General features: G+C 35.6%; 1 protein-coding gene across 3 annotated transcripts in view; it reads right to left on the bottom strand.

The window, feature by feature from the left end:
• ZRANB3 (zinc finger RANBP2-type containing 3) overlaps window positions 1-22,791 on the bottom strand; it is a 56,178-nt gene that overhangs the window by 15,842 nt on the left and 17,545 nt on the right. For all 3 annotated transcript variants that reach the window (XM_064514618.1, XM_026108735.2, XM_026108736.2), the window contains exons 4-9: window positions 14,019-14,037; window positions 9,614-9,792; window positions 7,071-7,302; window positions 4,914-4,999; window positions 2,044-2,215; window positions 346-474 (exon numbers count right to left, since the gene is read on the bottom strand). In XM_064514618.1, the coding sequence (XP_064370688.1) occupies window positions 346-474; window positions 2,044-2,215; window positions 4,914-4,999; window positions 7,071-7,302; window positions 9,614-9,792; window positions 14,019-14,037 (817 nt within the window). The remainder of the gene's footprint in view (window positions 1-345; window positions 475-2,043; window positions 2,216-4,913; window positions 5,000-7,070; window positions 7,303-9,613; window positions 9,793-14,018; window positions 14,038-22,791) is intronic.

The raw sequence follows: 22,791 nt of genomic DNA, 5'->3' as shown, positions 1-22,791 counted from the left end.
GGTCAGCTGCAGCAGCTGCCGACACACAGGTCCCTAAGTATCCACCTTCGATATGTTCCTAAGCCTGGGAAGTGCATTCAGTGCTGTCAGGAAACCATGCCTAGGCAGTCTCAGCCCACTTTGTGGATATAAATCAGCAATAGTTATAACACTTAGTTCAAGTCATTATATCGGGATTCAGTCTAGTCCATAAACATACAGGGAAAACAAGAATGTTTCCCCATATTGCAAGTATAAAACAAACCAATCAACCTCATCTAATATTCAGGCCAATACAATTAATTGTATCTAAGTTAAAACACATTGAGTATTTTAAAAATATTAAGAGGAGGCTTCCAGGCTTACCTTGGCAATGGCTGTTTCTTTATACATGCGTGTGATTAGGCTCATGACTTGAACAAAGTGGCTTTCAGTGGCATCTGAATTCAGACTTCTCATTAACTTCTCCCACTCTGCAAAAGTCGTATTCAAATCCTAATTGGGAGAAAAGATCAGTGGTTAGAAAGATGGTATAAAGCATACTCTACCTTATCATACTATCGCATGAAATATCTAGGATCTGAGTACTTTTGACAACTCTATCAAATGTGGCTAAAACTAAGAGGTTCAAAAACTAATGGAAAGGAGGACAGACTTTCATTCTTGGGCTTCAGTGGAAAAAGCCAGATTATGGGATAAGCACTATGGTTTAACTGCGAGACTGCTATAAGAATTTGACTTTTTGTCTTCTTAGCTGTATTATTTCTTAAGTGTGATAAAGCTTCTGGGATTAGAATATATATAAAATGATCATATTAAAATTAAGACAACTTTCACAATTATCTGATGCAAAAAAATTGTCATATTCATGTTCTTCATGTTATATTTTAAAAATAAGGAATAAAACAAATGGTATATTATAGATTCACATTCTTTAAAAATACAGAATGTTTGAAGTTGGAAAGGACCTCTGGAAATCATCTGGTCCAACCCCGCTGCTCAAAGCAGAGTCAGCTAGAGCAGGTTGCCCAGGACCATGTCCAGTTGAGTTTTGAATATTTCCAAGGATGGAGACTCCACAACCTCTCTGGGCAACTTATTCTAGTGCTCATTCACCCTCATAGCAAAGAATTGTTTCCTTGCGTTCAAGAGGAATTTACAGTTTCAGTTTGTGGCCATTCTCTCTCATCCTGTCACTGGACATCACACGAGGAGAGTCTGGCCCCATGCTCTTGACACCCTCCCATCAGGTATTTATACACATTGATAAGATCCCCCATGAGCCTTCCCAGCTCCCTTAGCCTCTGCTCATGAGAGATGCTCCAGTTCCTTAATCATCTTTGAGACTGCTGGACTGGCTCCAGTCTGTCCATGTCTCTCTCATACTGGGGAGCCCAGAACCAGACCACTCCAGATGTGGCTTCACCATTGCTGAGCAGAGGGGAAGGATCACCTCCCTTGACCTGCTAGCAGTGCTCTGCCTAATGCAGCCCAGGATATCATTGACCACTTATGCCACAAGGGCACATCATTGTCTCATGTCCAACTTGCTGTCTACCAGGAACCCCAGGTCCTTCCCCGAAAAGCTGCTCTCAAGCTTGTTGGCCCCCAGCCTGTATTGATGCATGCGGTTATTTCCTCCTCAAGTGCACAACTTTGTTGAACTTCATGAGGTTCCTTTCTACCCATTTCTGCAGCCTGTTGAGGTCCCTCTGGTGTATCGGCCCCTCTTCCCAGTTTTGTGGTATCAGTGAGCTTGCTGAGGGTGCATTCGGTCCTGTCATCCAGGTCATTAATGAAGATATTAAACAGTACTGGCCCCAGTATCGACCCGTGGGGGATACCACTAGCAACTGGCCTCCAGCTGGACTCTGTGCTGATGATGACAATTCTCTGAGCCCACCAGTTCAGCCAATTTTTAATCCACCTTTCTGACCAGTTACCTAGCTCATACTTCATCAGCTTGTCAACATATACCTACAATATACACATAATACATATGCATACATATGAATACATCAACATTACTAACGAACACGTTTCTAGCAAAAGTGAGAAATTTACCTTAGCTGCAGCTTGTGGGAGGTCAAATGGAATACGCTGCCTAACTTTGGGAGGCAACTGAGTTAAAACATCATTCTTCAGTCTTCTGATCATTATTTCATTTAAAAGTTGATGTAGTTCTTCTAAATTTGAAGCTCCTCTACAGTCCCAATGAGTTCTTTTACCAAAAAATCTGAAAATGGAAAACAAACACTGAAGGTAAAAACTAACTCTTCCAATTTCAATAGAAACCATCAGTACATAATTAACTTTAAAACACATTGTTAGATAGGAAGGTGTGCTGGATAGTGACTTTCAGTGTTTATGGTTACATCAGAGGGATGACTGCTTTCTGTCTGATTCCTTCCAACACTAAAGTCTTAGAGCTGTTTAAACTTCCCAGTAGACACCCGGAGGCCTAACTGCAGTCAGATGCATACAGTCTTCTATCTCATCACAGATATACTTCCCTTTGCATAGGAAGTAGAAGCTTTGGGTATCATTTTAAAACTCATATCACTGGAATGCCATGTTGAACTGAAGGCTGAACTCACAAGGAACTAAAGACATGGCTCAAAGGTATTATAGCTTTACATTAAAAAGAGCTATTGATAAAACTAGTAATGAAAAAAGTATACCATAATGAAAACGCTCTTCATTATACTACAGAGGGCAAGAGTTGATAAAGTAACGAAAGCTGCAAATATAACCATTAATATTCTTTTTCTCCCTTCCACCCCCTACTTCTATCCCCAAGAATTTCCTACTGGTTGCAGTTGGGACAGGTTTTTAGGCTAAATGTACCAGTTTTAAATGTGGTAATATTTCATAAGCAAAGTTAAATAGAGAAAATAGGTTTCAGGCTAAAAAGAGATTAAAGGTTAAAAGGAGAAAGGAATTACCAATTTAGTGTTTGTTTTTCTTTTTTTCTTCTCCCTGCTTTGTTTTGTTTTTAAGCTCAAACAAAATAACTAGCCTGACAGATTCCACTGGCTCTGGAGGAAAGCTCAGGTAGCACCTTCCAAGGACAGGAGATCATGTTGCAAACATTTAATTTTATATTGTTAAAAAATACTAGAGAAATATATTACTTAAATAGTTTTAAGCCTTACTGAGCTCATCTACAGTGTTTTACTTGGCTGCCAAGAATCAGTCTGGAAAGGGGCTGAGGGACTCGTTTCTGAACTGGTAAAGTATTGACATAACATGGTCAGAATGTTATACAGACAGAAAACAGGTACATCATCTGCTCATATCACCTCTTCTTGGGTCTATCTATTGGCTGTCCTTAGAAAGGTTTCCTCCTCCCCAGTCTGACCACTGGGAATATAAGTAAGAAATGATAGACAAGAACTCACAGAAACACTTTGGAACTCATCTTTAGAAACAGGTGTCTAGGAACACCTAAGTTAAAAAACATTTTCACAGAAAGTGCTCCATAAAATAGCCCTATCAAGTTTATTACCACAAAATGTTTTTGTTTCATGAAGACAAAGTTATTTACTGAGAGCTGGCCAAACCCTGAATTTGATTTTTATTACATTTCTGGCATTCCAAAAATAAGATAATCATCTGTGATTGAGTAGCTAACCATGATGTACCCACGCACACTTGTGGTGTGAAAATTACAGATGCGTTCAGTCAAAACACTGTGGAAAAAATAGCATTTCTCTGTCCGAAAATTAGACAGCACTGTTCCATGTTATTTGAAGTTAAATACTAATAAAAAGCATATAATGGAGGGAAAATAAAAATATATGAAAATGAAACTATATAATTATTAATGTGAAAACTAAATCTAGCTGCTAGCTAATTTTGCTGGCAAAATGTTTTGAATATACATGAAATTGTAGCTAAGAGATTTCAACAACCTTCTTCCCTTCTCCCAATTTCTTTTGTTCTAGACTGTGTTACATTGTTACATAGATTAAAATGAGTAAAACTTCAAGTATTTTAAATCAGAGCTTCTTAGCTATCCCCTCTGTTTCAGAGTACAACTAGAGAAACTGATCACTAAACTAAAGCTGAGGGAAGCAAGTCAGAGGGAAATAAGTCCTCATGAAGTTAATAACTTTAACATATAAAACATGAAAACACATGAAAGATGCAGGGGATAAAAATGAGTTTAAAAGTCATTAGGTATGTGTGTGAAAAGCATAACGAGCAATTTTACCTAGCAAATGAGAGGCAAGGTAGTGGACAAGAATTTATAATACCTACATTCAGTCCCTCAAACTGAACTACAAATACATTGCTGTGCTTTTGACAGTTTTATATTTTCATCTACTTTTATCCAATTAATCTGTAAAATACAGAGACAAGTATTAGTCTTTTTTCTCTCAAGTGTGATGGGACAGCAGAGACTGGACCCTATAGTAAGTATAGTGAGAAAGGAGGTAAGTGATTACATGATATGGGCATAGGACTGAGAATCAGAAACTCCCATGCTTCTGCTCTACCTGAGCCTCTAGCTCCAGCTGTAAAAGTAACACCTATACACTTCACAGTAAATTTGTAAATAATTTTATGTAACAGAATGCTGCCACTTGAACTGTCTCTCAGACTCTAAAAGCTTCCAAATTTTTCCTTGAGCAAGGTTTCCGATCTATTTAACCCTCTTCCCAAACAGTTCTAAACACTTTGGCAACAAACCTTGCATGGATGCCAAGCTATCTTCTATGCTTATGCAGGATGCTTCTTATAGGTGGTGCTTTTCCTCTGCAAGGCCCTAATCTTCTTTAGTGGAACAAGAGAGAGTTTCTGACCCTGGGTTTCTAAGCATGATGGTATGATACAGTAAGAGACATACTACTTAATAATTCTCTTATTTCACATGAGGAAAAAAAAAAAAAGTTATTCATAGGAAAATAGAAGGGCAAATAAAATAATACCTGACACGAGCATTGCAGTATTTTTTGGCATATTCACTCCAAGTTCCAAATCTCCTTGGAAAAAGTGCCTCAATCTGCATGAAAAGCTGTATAAGAAAAAAGAAGTGACAGTGACAGATTGCCTTTAAATGTAAGACTATTCAGAAATAATTATCACTTGTTACATGATTATTTTGTTAAGCTTGCATTCATCAGTTGCAAAGAAAACACGTAGCTTGGTGCACACACAAAGGATTTCCATAATAGTACACGTCTTCAGACAGGACAGCTGTAGGAAGCCCTCAAAGAGCAGAATACCCTGAACAGCATTACACAATGCCAAAGACTTGGAAAAGACAAACTGAAGGAGATAACATGGATGAGATGTTCTTCCTAAAAATGCAGTATTTGTCATTAGCCAGGTAGATGCACCTGCAAACTTTCAAAGCAGGTATTCCATGAATACCATTCTTCTGGAATACATGAAATCCTACTCATTCTCAAGTTTTACTTCAAAAAATAGACAATGCCAATAAAGACAGAAACTTCATGCCTTCCTTCCCAGTAGAGTAACAGAAGGTAATTAACAGTCCAGACAAGCTTAACAAGAAAGCTTACAAGCTGTGTTACTGCCAAAGCTTTCTGGATTCAGAGATCACAATTAGATCCAAGACAAAATGTTAAGGGGGAGTGGAAAGGACAGAGGCAGCAGTAACCCAGAATGCCCTCCTAATTCCATTTCCCTGCTGTCCTCTTAAATCTACCGTACATCATTTTTGCCATTTAAACTTTCATATGACCTAGTCACATTCTAGAGGCCTCTCTCCAAAACAAAATTACTGCAGCCAGATTTTGTCCTTCACAGGCTTTTTTCAAGACAGAAGTTAGAGAACTGATGAGGAGTATAAGAGGAAAATCTGTATTTATTCTCCCAAGTGAAGTGCTGCTATTTTGACAGAAATCTAAGCCAAACAAGAAATCTGCCTGTAATTATTTGTTATAAATGAATATAAACATAAATGAATAATGCTTTGCATTTTTTATGTTGTTCCATTTGAAGACTTCATAGAAAGATTCTACTTATGTTATAAAACTGATTAAAGGAAAGTAATGATTATTATTCTCTGCCCTATAAACCACAGCAGAACTTTTGTATCACTATAAAAATCTCTCAGACTCTCTTCCATTATCAAAGTCTTGAGAATTTTGACCACAGTATTGTGATCAAGGACAGCTTATATGTAATTTCTTTGAAGTGATGTTGCTTACTGGTCTTGATATCAATGCACCGTATAAAATATAATACTTGCTAAGTTCAGTTCTCCTTCCAGGGGTAGTTGCAATGTCTTTGGTACATGTGCAGGAAGTTTCATAACTACCGCACCCATAGATAAAAATACTCATTTAAAAGTTTTAACCAAATACTCTTAATACATCAAGTCCTTTTTCATATTGTGGCTATGTTTTCAAGTTCTATTAACCTCTCCAAACAAATTAAATTGTTACAGGGTCTTGGCACAAGAAGTGCAAAGTATTATTTATAGAATCCTTATAAGTTCCTTGCATACAAATTAACTCTTCTGTTCAATTTTTTCCTATACTTGATGTAAAAAAGAAAAAAAAAAGCCAATTAGTTGGATTCATTATAGGATCATGCTTTCCTATCTGGTCCTCCCCAATTCCATAAGTTGAAGAAAGAAAAACTTGTCTTTCTGGATCACAAGCAACACAGGATACATTTTTTCCACTTACATAATACTAGGTGAACATTACGAACACTAAAAAGACTAGAGGTAAACAAAAGACTTGCTAAATCAGATCAGGACGCAGAAGATTTAATACAAGTTCTTTTATATCAAGAACTCTCCTACCCAGTGGGAGCAAATAATTTGCAACTCAGGCTATTTTCTATTTCACCCAGCAATCCAGTCTGTTACATGTAAGATTAATTTCTAATAAGAAACAGTCCCATGTGATCTGCGCTTGCACTTCACACAAGTTTGTAAAACATCAATATAATCAACTCAAACCAAAAGACACTGCATTACTTTCTCATACATGTGCTTCATAATGTAACTAGTGCATTGTTTTATGCCCCTTGTAAATATTCAAAGAAATTATAAAATTGCTCATTCATTACTTATACCAGCCCTAAGTACAGCATAATATTTCTAATACCTCTTCAGGTCTTCCTAGAGCAGGAGTTCCAGTAAGAAGGACAGCTCTAACAGCTTTCTGCACAATTGGCAACAAAATCTTGCTGCGAGTGGCATTTCTGGATTTCATATAGTGTGATTCATCAATCACAATTACTTTAAAGTTTTGCCTGTACAAAGTGTCTACTAAAGTCCGTGCATCAGTAGTTAATAGGCCGTATCCCAGAATTGTCACTTTGCTGGTTGATATTCTCCTTAAAAGAGAAAATATAGATGTTATGTTAGTGATTTTTTCATACTAGGATGAAAAACAAAAGGAAGAGATAGGAAAATTAATATAGTAAAGAGATTATACAAAACCCAATTTTTATTAAGAAACTACAATTTGTAAACAGTGCTGAAAAACTTGAAGTAATGTCTATTCAAGCTACCTTTGCTCTATATGCCAAGTAGTCACCTTAATCAATAGCAGCCTGAAACAACTAAGTAGACTGTCTTCGGGATGTTGGGTATTGTGAAAATAGTCTAGGCTGACCCTCATCATCTGAAAAAATTTAGTACACAAGTCGTCTACCCAGCCTTTTTGTTCAGACAGTATACAGAGAAAACAAAAAAATGCAGGCAATCATGAGGCACAAGACAAAAAAATGGTATTTAGGTGGAAAAGAATCTCCTACAATAAATTCAAGGACAGATTTAGGACCAAGGCACCAACTGATTTTGAAATCACTAGAGAGCACTGTGGCCCTTCAGGAACCTCTGAGCAGCACAGGAACTTTTTAAAGTTGTTAGACAAACACAGCTTACCAGAACAAGAGCCACAGCTGGTCTACTCATCTGTCAGACGCTAACGCTCTACCAGCATGATTTTCATTTGTTCTCTGGTAGTAACAGACTAAAAGTACACTAAGTTGAAGCTTTCTTTACAAATTCAGAGGAAGAAAGTACATGCATGTGTACATTCATGCCTGTGGATACGGGAGGAAAGGCACTGATTAGAGCACTGGCACTGTGACCAGTGCATTACAGACTCTGGGTGGTGGTGTGTAGATAAACATAGCAACTAGTGAAAAAGAATTTCCCCTATTCCTCTGTGGAGGGTGGAGAAAAAAACAATACTTTTTAAATAAAACTACTTATTTCCAGCTGAACCAGTTTATTCAAAAAATATCCATTTCAAATGCAGTTAGAAGTTATGACCACCTGCATTGATGCCTAAGTATATTTTAATCTATTTAAATTAATTAAGATGTTAAAAACAACATTCAAGCAGTAAATTTCATTACTGAAGTTTAAGAAAAGCAAGTGATTGAATTGGGAGAAATGAAAGGCTGAACATATGGATGCACAATTCACTGAAGTGCTAAAGAGGTTTGGTAGTTGTATATCTTCCTGCAGATGCACAAAAACACTTCTTCTACGTTAAAATATTAATTAGTTCAACAGCTACTTCACTCATAGCTAGGAAACCTCCTGGGAGTTAAACAAGCAGGAAGATGTGTTTTCCTCTCTTCTTATTGCGAATAAAAGTAAGTGATGAAAGCTAAGGTCTACTCATTTAAAAAAATCTTAAAAGATAAAATGAACAGTATTCTGTTTCCTAATTGCTTTTGCCAACAGTCACAACCTTTATTCCATATTTTTAATGTGTTCAGCATAAAGTTTTCACGTGGATTTTTTAGTAAATAGCTAAAAAGGCTCATTGGATCTTTAGTTTAGTTCCCTGATTATTTAAGTTCTTTTCTTTTCTTCTTTTTAAAAGTATTCTCAGTTGGATTTATCTGGTTACCACAAGCAAGTTTCCAAGCTATCCTCTCATCTGCAAGTCTTGGTAGTCAAGTGATTTTCTGATGCTCCCCAGGCACCATGATGTTCAATCTTCGTTATCCAAAAGAGATGTTTTAGAACTATAGCTGGATGTTATCATTAAACCAGCCAAATTATACACAACAAAACAGACTAAAAATATCTTTGTAATTCAGTATTTAATAGAAGAGTTAGGTTAATAACACACAGACTTTTAGGCACTCTTTGATGAATTTATGCTATTAAGTCTAAAGACGGGAAAAAAAAACAGGTCACAATGACCTTTTCAAGCATTTAGAGAGTAGTTATTCTAGCTTACAAAGTTTCTCAGTGCAGTAAATATAATTTTAACAGTAATTACTTCCTTATTCTATAGCGCGTTCCAGAAGTTTTCCAAAAACCAGGTTCAAAACATTTTACAGAAATTAATGAACACAGGCTAATTCATCAGAGTTGACAAATAACTGTATGTGTTCAATTTAGAGATACCCTGAAGGAATCTAATTTTCAGTAGACAAGCACTCACTATTTTGCAAAAATTGTACCCCTCAATTTCAAAGGAGATAAGAAACTACTATAAGCCCAACCCTAACTCATTGGAAAGATAAAACACAAATGAAAAATCTTTTATTAGGTCCCTGGGATCCAGATAATCTCCCATTTTAGCCATAAGCTATACTGTATTTTCATCACCCATATACTGCAATCAGTTCACTGAATGAAACAAGTCTTTCTATAGAAATAAAGAACTTTACTCACCCAGTATCAGTTTTGTTCTGAATGATGCTAATATCATCTGGAGAGAGTTCTGGTATCCATTTCTCCATCTCATCAACCCAAGGATATCTCAGAGATGAAGGCACTACAATTAAAAGAGGCCATTCCTTTTTATAGTAATAGGAAATGGCAATTGCTTGAATTGTTTTACCTAATCCCATCTGAGAAAAGAAAAGAAAACAAAAATTTATAAACTGAAGTCTATGCTCAGCAAGCGTACTACATTCAGAAAGGGCAAAAATATTTTGCCAAGATAGCACCAGATAAAAGGAAACCAAACCAAACCGAAGAGCTAGCTACATAGATATTGGATCATCAATTTGTTACCCCAGATCTTTTATGAAAGAAGATGCCTCTGTTCAAATCAATTAACACATATTGCACTTGAGGAAAACTTCTGTTCAGCTCATTAAAGCTAATAGAAGCATTTCCATTCATTTCAGAAGATTTTTGGTTCATGGCTTTGGTAGGATAGACTACAGGTGACCACTTCAACTCCTCAAGCTGCCAAAAGCCTTTTAAAAACTCTATTCAAAACAAAAGATGACTCTTTCTTGAGGTTGGTTTTGATTCTAACTCCTTTTTACTAAGCAATATTCAAGTTGTATTTTTTTCCACATGTATTTTTTCACATATATTTTCTTTACATATTTTTTGTTTAATATCACATAGAAAAAGTGGTATATATGTACGTAGATAAAAGACATCAGTTAAAAAAAGATGTTATAAATAAGTTTCAAAAAAAGTTATAAAGTCAAGTAGTATTTTAGGAGAACCCATTAGTCCAAAGATGTATCTATAAACTACCAAAAAAACCCCAAAACAAACAAAAAACAACAAAAAACAAAAAACACCACGCTTCCTTTAAAAGCTGCCAGGGATATAATATGCCTTTCTCTATACTGTATTATATATTCTCTAGACAAACATCGGTAAGCTCAGTAAATAATTTAGGAAAAAGAAAAAAAAATTGCAAATCCCAGCACTGCAATTACACTGAGCTTTTTGTAACAGCTCAGTAACAGATTTTTAGGGCAGCCTACTGGTGATAATAAAAAAGGTAAATAAATGCTGCACCAGTTTCAGGGTGGGGGGAAAGACAAGAAAAAAAAGCAAAATTAAAACTCCAAACTGATCTGCGGTGGAACTCCCCCCTCCCCACCTCTGAAGGAAGCCAACCCAGTAAGTATGCTAGCTCATTGTGAGCAAGAACACAACAAAATACAGTGGAAACCCTCCAAGGATATACAGGCCTAGTATTGACACCTATTCTCAGTGAGCACCACATAGAAGAGATTCAAAGCTAAGCAAAAAGATGCAATGGGAAAGATCGGGACTAAAAACGATGTCAAGAAAGATTTACCTACAGCTTTCTTTTCTCCAGTAGCCCTCTTTTTTTCCCCATTATAGAAAGAGTTTAGAAATACCTCTTCTCTTATGCAACAGCCCAATAAGCGTCCAAGTTTTTTAAGTAGTAGATCCCCTTAAGCAACAAAGGACAATCATGATCCAATGTCATTATCCCCTTACGTATCTGGCCATAAATTAGAAAAATATGAGGTGTCGTCTTAACATGAAAATAATGACGTCCAAAGTTGCATAGGCAACTGAGGAATGAGGGAGGATCTACATGAAGAACTCTGCTTTAACCCAGCAGGTCAACAAAACAAAAGTATTGCTTTCATGACTAGTGGCTAATAGTTTCTCTTCAATTTGTAGCACAGAAAAGGAAGTCCTATTAGTGGGGAATTTAGACTTATAGGCAAGGTGAAGGGTAAAGATACAATACGTAGATGTATTTAACAAGAAGTTATTACTACTAAGCTTCACACGGTCAGGGTAGGAACTCCCATCCAGTGAGTAGCATACATAGATAGCATATATGAATCTAAGATCCTGAATTTTAAAAAAGTCAGTATTTTCCAAGAGAATACAGCTATTTTCTTTATTTGCTCACATTGCAAGAAATACCTCTGGGTTCCTGCTAGGCACTAAAACAGAGACTGGTCTCAAGATACTCTGTTTAGGTTTTCCACAGAGTCCAGTGAATGTTCTCAGTTTAATTGCTGCTATCTAAGTACTCACAGTACAGACATAAAAGAACAACTTCCTTATATCCCCAGTATGAAGTTTAAAAGGATTGATGTAAGGATATCACCAGGAGATTTCCCAAGTACAGGAGAAAACTTAATGAGTATCCCTACTATTACTAGAAAGAAAAATAATCGGAGAACTACTATGATACTAACTCTTCAGAGAAAAAATACTGTAAAGTTTTCATTAAAATTTTCTTGATGCCTATTTTCTATGGCTCTCAATGGTGCGACATACAAAATTAATATTTGCCAAATAAAATATTGAACATGCACAGCAAAAAACGTAAGACAAACAAACTCTCAGTAAGCACTAAAATATTGTGGAATGCCATAAACAACGTTAAGACAAATCACAGATCAGCTGGCACTTGAAATTTAGGCTTAATTTTTGATGCAATAAATGCTGTATAATCTGATAGGCTGCTGCAGTGAGGAGGACAATAAAAAAGATAATACATAGGAGGATGCTGGCTATTTAAATGGTCGTAATTTGGAAGTGAAAAATCAGGAGACAGTTGAAACACTTTGCTAAGGAAGAGATTTCCTCGTTAAGTCAAGTACTTGCTGCTCTTGAAAAGGCTACTCTCCTTCCTGCAGCCTTGCCTTTGTGTTACCAACAGTGCTTGAGCCAGCTGAAAATAAATCCAAGAAAGTAAAACAACAACCACCACCACTCCCTCATTAAATCACGTCCACCACCAACAAACCACCAAAACGCCATTCATATTTAGTTTGCTGCCAGAGCATCTCCCTGATTTGTTGGGCTACCCAGCCACTGGTGCGCTGGTGGTGACTCAAGCAACTGAGTGGAAATGACTAAGAGACAAAAGGCAGGTCTTTGGGCTGCAGTGCACCCTTAACCTAGATCCCGTAAAGCCAATCACCAATCTAGATCATAAGACATGTGAGAAATGTGGAGGGGAGGGAAGGAAAAAAAAAAGAAGAAGAAGAAAAGAAAAGAAAGCAGAGCATTTTATGGGTTTGTTTTTTGATTTAAACACCTCCTTCTCAGCCCTAGAAGTGGCTAAAGTAGAAAAACGGAGAGTTTGCAGGAAAAATGAAAGATGGTGTCTCCTCTGCTCCAGGAAAGAAGAGTAATACATTTTTAGGACTTTAGATTTACAAAAAGTTCTAAGTTGTACTTCAGTCTTTAAAAACAGAGTAGCTTTATTTCAAACATGGTACACAATACAGCTGTACATACAGTATTTGTAATAATCTCCATTATCCATATGTAACTCTTCTTTTTGTATACATGTTCACGATATTGATGCTGTCTTTTATCTTCTTATTTTAGAGATATATCAACAGGTGCAAAATACATGCTACTACACAACCCTTCCTCTGCTGCCAGGCCTATTGCCATTATGATTTAAATATACATTATTTATTTCAGAATAAATATATCTTGCAGAACTTTTTATTGCTGATTAATTATACATAGCATATTTTCTTTTTCAAGGAATGAAATAAAAAACTTTGTTTTAACGAACAAAAAGCTATTGCAGCTATTTCAAATTTTCCCAAGCTTCCTTTCTTCCCTCCCCTGAAGAGTTTTGTTTTCTCCAGTTTCCAGAAATTTCACATTCTATTCATATCTCCAATTGTTATGAGATTTTTATACTATGAGGAGATGCTTTATTCTCAATAATCTCTTCCTCTCTCTTTCTCCCCCTCCGTCCCTCCAGTGTCTGAAGAACCTTGCTCAAGTTAGAATTGGGAGACTACATCAACCCCCAAACATTACCTCTTTTTCAGTAAGATTTTGTACTAATGATACATGAAGAACATTATGCTCTATTACAAAAATGTTTCATCTGTGGGAAGAAATGATGAACTAAAGTTTCCCTAATATGAAATGAATTATTACTTTTCAAACCTATGAAAGACATGAATTTCACTATTAATACTTGGTCAGTGCATTTAAGAAAATTAATCTTTGGAAGACATACCTGTTCAAAATTCATCTCCTTGGTCCATGATATTTCTTAATCCACTAAAAATATCTACCTATACAGTCATAAAAGTGCTAAAAATCAACTGAGTTAATATTTTTAAGACTTCGCAGTATAAGAGATTTAACCTACCTAAATACAACTAAAAGTAACCCATGAAGGTTTCTCATAGGCTGTTTTAAGCTTATGTCAGGTTTCATTTTTTATCTAGTGAATATCACAGGAATTATGATTTTTCATTGCTGATCTTCTGGCCCACATCACTCAAACAAAAAGTCACATCTGAATAAAGTGTGTTAAAATAACTAGTGTTAAAAGAATTGGAACATCACTTACCTCATCAGCAATCATACACCTAAACAAGAAACAAAAACACAGGAAAAGAATCAACAGAAATTATTAGTAAATACAATAGATAAATCAATACTTATAAATAGTTTACTAAAGATTTAAGTTATGCATTTACTGAATTAATGAAAGGGAAAAAAGGTAGATTTCATTTTACCTACAATATCTTTGAAACCAACTAAAAAAAGTAATTTTGGTATGAATGTAAAAATGAGTATGGTAATTATTCTAAAAACATACTCAATTTGTTAGTATTAATGAAGAACTTACCCTTTTTGCATTGAAATTGGCTCTCAAGATTATGTTTAATATAGCACTAGACTGAAGTAGCAATTCAATTTTACAGTGTATCTTCAATTTTATTGTCTTTCAGTAACAGTTAAGTGATATTTTTGCTGGATCACAATTAAGGATGATTTATGTGAGAACGATTTTTAAACAGCTGCTTTCCACACCTTTCTCATTTGTTTTGAAATAAAATGCACCCCCCCATATAAATTGTACCTGCTAGTGTATTAGAAATTGAACTTGATTTTTTTCCATTTCAGAATCATTTACCTAATATTACTTCATGTAAAGACAATAATGACTCCAAATCCATAATCAAAACTAGTAAAATCCTGTTCATTATGTTTACATTTTCTAAACATCAGATGCTGCCTCTGATATAAATTCCTTATGGGTATTTTAAGTTATGCCTTCCTATGTGCATTCCGGCTCAAATAGGGTCTAGGGAACGTAAATGCTTCTAGCCCACAAAAAACTTCCTCATCAAATCTTTGAGACTGGATGAAGAAGAAATGGAATTACTTAACTGACATTGAGCTATGTCATTGAATGCACGGTGCTTTTATAGTGTTAACGTGATTTCATTGGGTCTGTGTCCTTCATATCCTATGCATTCACTTAGACTAAAAATACCACTTGGAATATCATATTGGCAAGCAAGGGACTCACCCTCATAAATTCTGCAGAAATAACTTTAATTAAAAAAGAAAAATAGTTATGGCTGCAGACAATTCTCAAAATATGGCTGCGTCTTTCCAAACACATGCACTGGACTTCCTTGCTACCTCAGCTATTTTACAAACTTTTCCAAGCAGCAACAAAACAAAAAAGAAACAAAAACACACCCAGAAAAACACCCAGAAAAACTTTCCAATTCAAAAGCACTACCTAAAGAATTACAAGAGTTTGTTCTACCTCTTATAATAAGCATATATATATGTGTATATGCTTATATATATATATATATATATATATATATATATATATATATATATATATATATGCTTGCTTGCATACAAACAAATTCAGAGGAAGACACTGGAATCCAAGCAAAGGCTGAGAACATAAAGAGTAGAGACAATCTATTCCCTTTAAATCATGCAGCAGACGACGACTTAAAGTTCCCTTTTTCTCCTGCAGCCACCCCAGACAGCATGGAACTACAGATTAACCAAGTATTTTCTGATGAGAATCAATGATAGGAGTTCCAAGGCAAGGTCTGGGGCAGGTACTAAGTATGAATTCCTGCATCTTCGTAAGAACTGTCAGAGTTCAATAGTCATACCTCCCTACGCTTCAGTTAAGCAGCAATTAAACGAATCCTGCAGCTCTTAATTAAACTGGAAAGTTTTTCAAGCACCGCATACTCTCCCGAGTTTTCCAAAAAGCAAATAGGAAAAATCACTCCCACCATTTGGTACCACAGTGCCACACAAAGGACATGGGCTTAGCCAAACCATTCAGAAATACAGTCCTGACTGTCGTTGCTTGAACTAAATGATAGCAGTAATTAAGCGTTAGCTCTATGCAGTGCATCTCTTTGGTCAAGGCTTTATAAATGTTTACTGACAGAAAAGGGGCAAGTCTCAGAAATTCTGAGATATTTCAAGCTCGGGAAGGGAAAAAGCTTCACAGGCCACCATTCCTCTGCTTATTTTCCCTCCAAACTCAAGTACCCTTCTGGCTTGTGCTTTTAACTTCTCATCCCCAGTAGGTTTCAGTAATGGACACAAACTAGTCTTGCTGTTTTGCTCTAGAAGATTTCTTCTTATGGTCTGTTCCCAGTCACTGCATCTTCCCAAGGAAACGGAAACTTCTCCTACCTCCTCTGCCACATAACTACATACACACCCACTGCAACCTGTAAACCAAATGCAGATGTTCCTTCCCTGAAATAATGGAAAAGATCTTCCAGATCTGTATATCTATAATAAAATTTAACATGCTGAGAAGACATAATATTTCTATATTTTGATACTGAAAACCTTTTAAGTAATACTGAACAGCTTTTTTAGTGTCAGACACTCTGAAGTTAGTGCATCTACCCAAAACCACCAGAGGTGTTTTCTTTTCTTTCACTAATGATCAATGACTGTAGCAGCACCATCAACTTATATCTGACATAGTGTCCAACAATATTCATCTTGCCCAGAGGCCAGAATGGCAATTTCAGTGGTCAAAATAGCATCTCAGCAGAAAATACAGACTGGCACTTTTCACACATGACTTGCAGGATGTTCGATATTCTCAGGAACATGGTATACTGTTGTTCGCCAGCCCATTCAATCTGCCAGTGTAGATTTCAACATCATAATCTTTCTTTCAACTATCTAACATAAAAAGTAATTCAAAATATAACTTAAGGTTTTTTTCAAGTTTAACAAACTATCTACTTGTAATAGTTTTGGAATGTCCATCTGTCTGTCTCCTGCATTTCAATTGGGCATATTTTCTGGTTTTTTAGATGTTTTCGTTTCACACACAGTAGAGATGTGTGAATGAAAACAAAGAAAGAAAACAGAACAAAACAACCCCCCCCCCCAATCTGTACAGATTTACAAAGGAAAGAAAGACAGGAAAAGAATTATTTTTAGTGGCCATTCATGACTGTGGAGCCATGATGTCTGTAATTTACAGCTGAGCAAAGACATTTATGGGCAGATAACCAACACACAATTCCAATTTTAAAATAATGTTAGTTTTTGCTCACTTCAAAGAGTGATTTTTTTTCAATTGATATCCATTGTTAATTGCTTGAACTGAATTTTACAGAATAAGTCTTCCTTTTTGCAGATTCTTTTGGAGGCCACCTGTTTTCACTACATTAATCATGTTTTTGAAAAGACAGTTTGAAGCCTGAAATCAACTAGAATGTTTAACAATCCAATGCTGCTGGTTTTTTTAAACCCTCCACACAAAAGCAGAAAATGAGTATGACCATAGCAACCAGCTACAGAGCAGAGGCATCTCAAGAATAAACTGAAGACATTCTTCAACAATATAGTATGTTTAAACCTAAAGGACATCAGAGCAAATGTACAAATACAGCAAAAACCAAAAGTACCTTGCATCTGAGTAGCATCTGGTAATAACGAAATGTGGTAAAGAGAACAGGAATACAAGTGCTCCTTGCCAATTTGTGCTGATAAAGTAATTCTCAGCATATCAAGCTATATTTTACTGTAATTGCATAAATAATGAAATGTTAATAACGCCACTTTAAACATAGGCATTTTCTATATACTTTCAATAAATCTACATTAACAAGAGTCACAAATTTTGAGAAATCAAAGTGAGAATACATAAGATTCTACTGTATTGTTCTTCAGTGAACATGAACGAATCTTCATTCTTCTTTTAGAATAAGCTAAAATGAAGAAATTCAGAGTGATTTACAAATTGCTTTAAAAATTACAAGATGAACAGCAATTAAAATAAAAAGCATTAAAAATACTTCAGCCACAGGAACAGATGTCTCTCCATAAAACAAGAATTTTTTTTGCATTAGAGTGAACTGCAGCCACTTTAACATCATCAGTATCTGCAGAACAATAAGCAGATGCTGTGATTTACTTTTTTCACTCATTCTCAGACTATGCACATAGAATGCTGCTATAGAGCATCTTCTGTTTTTATGCCTGTTAACTTCAGTTTAAAAAGTCCACAGTGAAGTAGCAGGGACAAAGCTGCCGGCTTTTAAATGTGTATAGAAACTCATCATTTTGTTGCTGGTAAACAAATGGAAGCAAAAAATAATTGCTATCATTTATCCATAACATAACCACTCCTGAAAGATACTCATGATGAAGTGATCAACACAGTTTTCTCTTCCTTCAGCAGCTCTACAGTAGCAGAACAAGTAAACAGAGATTCCATGATAACATCCATATGCTTGGAACAGTTACATGATTAAGGATTGCAGCAGGTAGAATTCTCATCAATATTCTAAACTCTAGCATAACCAAAGATATAAAGCTGCTGTCCACATATTTTACAGATTATTTGCTAGTTAATTCAGATTTTGTTGTGTATGGATCTATTCACACCCTCCTGAAAGAGAACAACTGTACACAGTTTATCTCACAAATAGTAATTTTACCCACATTTCGGCCATTAATATTTTTAACCAAACAGCATTATCTGTATTTTGTTAAAAAAAAAAAAAAATCTTAATAGTTCTTAAATTAATGGAAATTTATCTAGCTCCCCATCCATATTTGTCTAGGCCAGTGCTAACTGAATAATGGATGCTGCTCCAGAGTGTAAATATGCTTTGCCTGAATTTTAAGGTGGTATCTCCTACATCATATAACGAATTCTAGATTTTGGTTTTAATAACCATTCTCCTAGATTCTCAGGAGACTACTGACACTCCCAGCTGTGATTATAATACTCAACACCTGGCTAATTAGAAAGAGCTGAATCTGGCACATTTCTTCTTGCTAAGCAGACATTGATAAAATTTCCCAGAAAACCTTGCAAAATCAAATAGCATTGGTCAAGATTATAATAATTCTGTGGAACCTAGAATGAATGTGTGCCTGGTAAAAGAAACACATATTAGAAGAAAAAAACAGGAAAAAAACCATCTCTCTGGAAGTTTTGTTTATTTAAAGACATCATCATCTTCCAGGGGAGATGGAGAAATATGGACAGCCCTATATAAAGTACTGGTGAAACGTCATCCAGAATACTGCATACAATTGTGATTATTCATGTCCAAAGAAGATGGATCCAAACCAGAAGAGATGCAAAAAAGCACTACTAGAAAGATTAAGGAGCTATAGAGCCTGCCACAGGAGAAAAAACCAGGAGAAGTAGGCTTGCTTTATCTTAATAACATAAAAACTGAAAATGAATGATTATTCCTCTTTTATCTGTTTTATAAATCCATGCAACAGGTAAATTCCAGGGATAGAAAGTACTGTTAAGCTAACAGACAATGTTGGTACATAAATGGTTTGTCCTATTAATACATTTAAGCTAACAATTGGAAGGATGTTCTTAATTATACCAATAAGCTCTGGAACAGTGTCCACACAGAATCATGGGGCAAAAACCTAATGCATTACAAGGTTTTGCAGGGAATTCTATAACGTGGGTGTTGGCAGTAGCAGAAACCTTAAGACACAGGCGATCTTTTCCAATTCTATGTTCCCAGATTGACGATGTATTTCATGCTTACAGAGTTACAAAAATATGGTACTTCTACATACAACTTCCATCTTGGGAAGCCTGAATGTCTTTGAAAGTACTATAATTTGAAAATAAATCCTCGAGTATGGTTCTCATCCATCCATTCCAAGATAATCTGAGGTAAAAATCAAAGGTAGCAGTGGGGAAACTACTTGGAGGAAGTGAGAAACTTTATAAACTTATAAATTCTTTACCTGAATGTAACTAGCCTGCACTGCTTCTGAACCACAAGATTTTTGCTTTGGTAGTGTTTTCAGAAGATAGTATATATGTGAAAGTAATAATTTTCACTTTGACCCTTCATATTGCATTATGCTGCAAATGTTTATGGCTTTACAGTGACATTTTGCTATTTAGTTAAGTATTAATCATCTTCTCCCACATAGTGCTGAAACAGCTTTGTCATGAGTAGTTTGGATTCTCCTCCTATACTTGCAACTCATCAATTGTTTTTAGCCAGTTAAACATTGGACTAGACACATCACAGACTGATATGAATCAAGCGCATAGAATTGTTTTTAAAGCCCCAGTTAATTGCTCAGAAAAGTCTCTGAATCTGTTAAGTCCTCTGTTAGGATACAATTAGCAGCATGAATCACTGTTCACACTCAAATTCCCAATACGATGCAGTTTGAAAATTGCTGATTTATGCAAATTAATTAACATTTTATTGATACTTACCATGATCAAAGTTTTGACGTGATACACAAGATGAGTTTATGATACAGGTAGCAGTTAATAAAAATAACATAAGTGGAAATTGAGGAATTTTTTAACGACTGAAAGCATTTTAGAACATTTATCCTCTGTAATTTTCATAGTTTTAGAATAAGAGTCTTAAATGCGTCTGCTTAATGTAGTTACAAAATACTACAAGTCCAAGACTTGTCCATTAGACTCAATGGCAATGAAAAATAGGGTACAGCTACATACTGTATGACTGAAAGGAAAATCATCAAATGTCTCCAGTTCATAATCACAGCAACACCTTCCCTATCATTATAGTGCAGAACACACAAAACTCATAAGATAGCCAATAGTTACATTAAGTTGTTAAAAAGCAAGACTTCACATTTTGCTTTACATAATCTTTAAAAATATGCAACCCCTATTTAAAGCAAACTTCAGTATGTTCTATATTATTGCAGTCAGACAAGCTGCCAACATGAACATAAAGGTTCCGTGCTGTCAAAGCAGGAGAAACAGATCTTCAGATACACTTGAAGGGACAAATATGTATTTTTGTTTCACATATTTTGACTGCAAGAAGACAGACTTCTTGTTCTCTGAATCTGCTCAATTAGTCATTTCCTCTCAACTGGTAGTTACTCAATTTGAGCTTCATCATGCATATCCCATCTGTTCATATGACACCTTAATAATAGTTCTATCCAAGAATACAAATCAGAGCTATGATACGCAGTTTCACATCCTGTTATAAGCTCAGCCCACATGGTCAAAAGTTTCAGAAAAGCAGGAAGAATCATTTTAGATGTCTCAGTTGCACTTACCCTCAGCAGCACAGTTCAACCATACAAAGAGCATCAGTCAATCACAAATTCTTTCAGCTTCTTTCCCATTTCATTTCTAGAGGTTTCCCTTCTTCATAGTGAATTCTGTGACTAGCATTTGAATCTCTGTCCATTTACCAAGGAAATCAGCTATTTTTTTCCTAGCAGAAAGTATTGGAATCTCAGTGGGATGCATTGCATATGCTGCTACAATTTTCCTGGTATCCATAACCCTTTTGCAACTGTAGGGTTAGCAACAGGCTTTGGATATAGCAATACCTTTAATAAATAGATGGGAACCATGCAGTCTGATCTCCACTTGGATTTAGAAACCCTCTCATTTGAAAATGTATTATGTATTATTCAAGATGTAGTTTTATGGTAAAGCTTGAAATAAGTTTTCCATTGAAATGCAAACACAAAGAACTAAACAGGAATATTTGTCTGAGAAAGTACCATGGTAAGTGAAGATGCATACAGAGAAGAAAGAGCAAGAGGTCTACTTTGTTGATTCACCTCAGGTGCACATATCTCTAAAATCTTACTGTTTGCCTCTCCCCACACAAAAGAGAACCAATAAAAGCAGCTGAGGTTATACACAAGATCTATCACTACGTGTTTAAAGCTTTCTTGCAAATATGAAGAACTTCAGTTTAAGGGACCATGCAAATCTGGATAAAGCAGAACCCCAGAGCCAGATATTCAAGAGCTAGTACACAACACCAGGACACCCTTACAAGGGTGTCAATCATTGAGCAAAGATACACTTGCAGGCTCTTACTACAGCAAAGCCTGGAAAGAAACCGGAACTTGAGAACAACCAAGTAGGTAAAGGAACTAAGGAAGAAAATCATAACCTAGGACAGCTCTGGTCAGAAAAGTTCTAAGTCTGGAAGAGCAGAAAGGATAATTTTTCAAGCCTCGGAGCACTGAATGAGCTCCTGGACCTGTAGATGCCAAGAATACTGGAATTAATTTTGTAAAGAAGGAGAAACAGGTATTTTAAAAAATTATGCAGATGAATTAATTGGGAAACAGAAGGGAAGCTAGGCTCCTAGGCTAGGCACTAAGGCCTGGCTTGTGTGGTTATATGATATAAAGCCACATGAAAATAATCTGCATCAAAAAGAGGTTACTACAAAAACAATCTCATAAAATGAGTTTCAGGGAAAGAAAAAAAATGTTTAAATAAAAATCATTTTATTTCTGTGTGTCTGGCTTACTCTTAGGTCACCCCGTTTGGAAGTTTTAGCAGTATTACTGAGCAAACAATGCAATTATAGACAGTTACATTCATTATGATTACTCGAGCCGGATGTCTTTGCAAGGACAAAGAACCTGTTTTTGAACTTTGTTCTTGCAGGAATACAAGATTAACAACACATTGGCATAAATTTATGGTCTACATAGGAAGAATTTTATTAAGTTTTGCAGTCAGTACTAGATATTTTTCTTATAACTAAATAAATATTTTATAACAAAAAAGATTTGGTCTCAGTTAAACAGTTCTGTCTTCTTATTCATCGTGGATTAAAACTTTATGGAATATAGCAATCCAGTACATTTATTGCTTGCTTCTACAGATAAATTAACTTTCCTATTTCTGATTCTGATTTTCTGATAACAAGTTATTTATACAGAAAAAATGGTAAGAGCTGCAGGTAACTTTTCCATGTATTTTTCCAGAAAGATTTTCAAAGCAGTAGCACTTCATTTCTTAAAACATTGAAAAATTTTGTTACTACTCAAACAAATTAATGTTGTTT

Source organism: Dromaius novaehollandiae, chromosome 7 (genome assembly GCF_036370855.1).
Source record: "Dromaius novaehollandiae isolate bDroNov1 chromosome 7, bDroNov1.hap1, whole genome shotgun sequence".
Taxonomy (NCBI): domain Eukaryota; kingdom Metazoa; phylum Chordata; class Aves; order Casuariiformes; family Dromaiidae; genus Dromaius; species Dromaius novaehollandiae.
Note: the sequence above shows the minus strand (reverse complement) of the source record. Positions and strands in the feature narration are given on the sequence as shown.